This window comes from Hordeum vulgare, chromosome 3H (assembly GCF_904849725.1).
Source record: "Hordeum vulgare subsp. vulgare chromosome 3H, MorexV3_pseudomolecules_assembly, whole genome shotgun sequence".
Lineage (NCBI taxonomy): Eukaryota > Viridiplantae > Streptophyta > Magnoliopsida > Poales > Poaceae > Hordeum > Hordeum vulgare.
Genome location: NC_058520.1, coordinates 107346355 through 107349400, shown reverse-complemented (window position 1 = coordinate 107349400; position 3046 = coordinate 107346355). Strand labels below are relative to the sequence as shown.

The 3046-nt window shown below is 46.3% G+C and overlaps 1 protein-coding gene across 1 annotated transcript; it reads right to left on the bottom strand.

Moving 5' to 3' along the window:
• Window positions 1-1485: 1485 nt before the first annotated feature.
• LOC123439625 (E3 ubiquitin-protein ligase EL5-like) lies at window positions 1486-2560 on the bottom strand. Its single transcript, XM_045116316.1, has one exon. It carries the CDS (start codon window positions 2342-2344, stop codon window positions 1697-1699), a length of 648 nt encoding a protein of 215 aa, XP_044972251.1. The 5' UTR covers window positions 2345-2560; the 3' UTR covers window positions 1486-1696.
• Between the last annotated feature and the right edge of the window lie 486 nt (window positions 2561-3046).

Here is a 3046-nt window from a genome sequence, read left to right as displayed (position 1 = left end):
CAGACTGTGGTCTGCATTGACGATATTTGAAAGACAGAACGTGTGTTGGGTTCGTGGTTCGTGGATGGTAGGTATGGTTTCCTTCTTTGGCATCTTAGTCATGGTGAGGTGCCACATGTGGAGTTCGATGGCGTGTCCAGGGTGTTGCCCCGATTTAATTCGTTCAATGACAAGAGCTTTACTTTTGATGAGCCACCTTGGAGGTCCGCAAATCTGCATATCAGTGATGGAGCCACGTCAAGCCTGGATGAGGAGGTGATTTGTCATTCTTTTCTTCGGTGGCTACTTTGGTGGTGTCAGAGGCAGGTCACGGTCGTTGGTGTCAAGCTCAGAAATGTTCTGCTATTTTTTTAGTTTTGTCATGTCGATCTTTACGTAACTTGTACTTTAATCTTTATGATATGAATGCGACATGTATCGTGATGAAAAATAATATGGATGAAGGAAGCACGGTTCTTAGGTCAAAAAGATTAAAGCCACAATTTTATCCCAACCCCCACACTTTCGTAAGGTGATTCCCGGAAGCTCCTATGGATGCTAGTTGCGTCAAATAGAAAGGGGGACACACAACAATTTGCGTTTGGACCAACCCATTGGGACACACTAAAACGACTTGTATTTCCACCATGATGCAAGTATAAAAGAGTTAGCAAATTGTGAACAATTATGAAATGTTTAATAGTTTTGAAAACACAAACCAAATTTGAAATTTCAAACATCTTTTTGTACTTCTTTTTAATTTAGAACATGTTCAAAAAATGTGAAGAATTTGTGGCATTTTCGGTCATTTTTTGGAAAACATGAAAAACGTAAACATGAATATATTTAAACCGTGAACTTTTTATGAAAATATGAACATTTTTCGAATTTGTTAATTGTTCCTTGGAAAAGAAACTTTTTTGTACATTCGGAACAATTTTTTAGAAAAGTTGAACAATTTTTATGCGCAAGTATTTGTTGCATTTGTGAAGATTTCTTTGAAAACAAGATTATTTTCAGAATTTGAACAACTTTTTCAAACACGATTTAAAAAAATCCAAAAAAGTTTTAAAAGCATTAACCTTTTTTTAAAGAGAGCATTTTTCAAAATTTTGAACAAGAATGAGAAATGATAAAGTTCTAAACATTTTCCTAAAACATGTTTTTTGGGGAATTTTGAACATTTTAGAAAAAGATGCATATTTCTAATTTTTTGAACAAAACTTAAAATTGTGAACATTTTTTGAAAATATTGATTTATAAAAGTGGAAACCAAGAAAAACGGAAAATAAACTTGAGAAAGAGAAAATGAAAAGGACATAGGACGAAAGGAGAAAGGAATATAAAAACCTAAAATACAGAAACAGAAAAATAAAACGAGAACGGGTCGGCTCAGTTTTGACCGCCGTGTGCGAAGCTCCGGCTATTTGCGCAACCTGCAATAAATAGGGTTTTACGTGATTCTGTACGTAGACTAGTCAACCCTATACAGATTTTACTCTAAACTTTTCAAGAAGAAAGTTAACAACATATGAGTTTCTTATGCCCTCCTCGAAATACAACAAACAAACAAACAAATGGGTGACCTTGGCATGATCCAACTTATGCATGATCCAACGGACGCCTTAACACGGTCTAACCTACAGTATATGCATATGTCGCAGTACCGTTTGAAATTTCCCTGCAATCTACCAATAGGAAGATCCCGACTGGCCTCCTACCCCGATGTTGACCCACGCACGCCTCTTTGCGTTTCCGGGAAGCCACCTTGCACGGTCACGATCAAGGTCCCTCCTGCACCGAACAACGCGTGCTGCGGCGGCTCCCTCGCAGAAGACGACGACGACTGCGCCGCCACCTCCGCCTTGTCGTTCCCCTTGGGCAGCTCAGCCTCGGCGCGGCAGAGAGGGCACGTCGTCCTGGAACGCAGCCATGCGTCGACGCACTCCACGTGGAACGAGTGCCCGCAGTTGGGCAGACCCCGCAGCTTTTCTCCATCGGCGAGCTCCGACAGGCACACGGCGCAGTCAGCCCCGGCGGTGGCGGCGCCCTCCTTCTGGTACGTGGTGACCGGCAGCGCGGAGAGCGCGGAGGCGTCCAGCCCACGCCGGCCGCTAGTTCCGCCGAACGAGTTGATGGACCGCAGGATGCCGGCGGTGAAGCTGCCGCGGCGACGGCCGCCGCCCGACCGCGCCATGAGCACGTACAGCAAGAATCGGATCAGGGTGAAGAAGATGGTGAGCCCGAAGAGGAGGAAAGCGGCCATAAGTAGGACGCGCCCGTTGAAGCTGTAGGTCTGCTGCCGCGCGTACGGATCCGGGGGGGCATCCGACGTCGGTGCGCCGGGGAGAGTGCTCCCTGACATGGGAGGATAAATCTTTCTAGTCTGTACCACAAAGCAAGAACCTTAAAGGGAAGAAAGGAGAGAGACAATGGCCGGCGTGTTTAGCAGAGTGCAGAACTCATGTCTGCGAGGGATAATATCTGAGAGCTTAACCTCGGCAACACGGTGCTCGGGTCAGGTCAACTGATGGGGTCGTTGTCAAGCACAGCTTATTGGCCACGCGAACGAAAATAGTCACAGCCGATCGATGCGAGGCTGACATATGGATTAACAAGAACATTGGGTACATATTTGTAATGCCTGCCGCGTGAGAATGCGCGTGCGATCTCGTTGGGAGATCAATGTGGATTTTCTTCTCAACTTTGAAGGAATTTTAGCCGCTGAACTTTCCTGAGAACCCCGCTGGAATTGCACAGCAACTACGCCTGTTAGGTCCTTGAGAAATTTCCATTCCACATGGAGACCGGAAGCTGGCATGGAACTTACGTAGTACCAGGGAAAAAATATGGATCGCGATATGTGTCGCACGTGCGGTAGATGGGAGGTATCTGCCGCATGCCCTCTGTAGCATCCACCCAGGTCAGCCCACACGTTCACGTTCGGGCATCTCAACTCGTAGCCCGCACGACCGGTGGCTAGACCGGTCGCCTGCACGACCTGGCTTGCCACCGCGCTTCCTCCATGTTCGGGCTTTCCATCCATCGGCCCACACGTAATAAATCC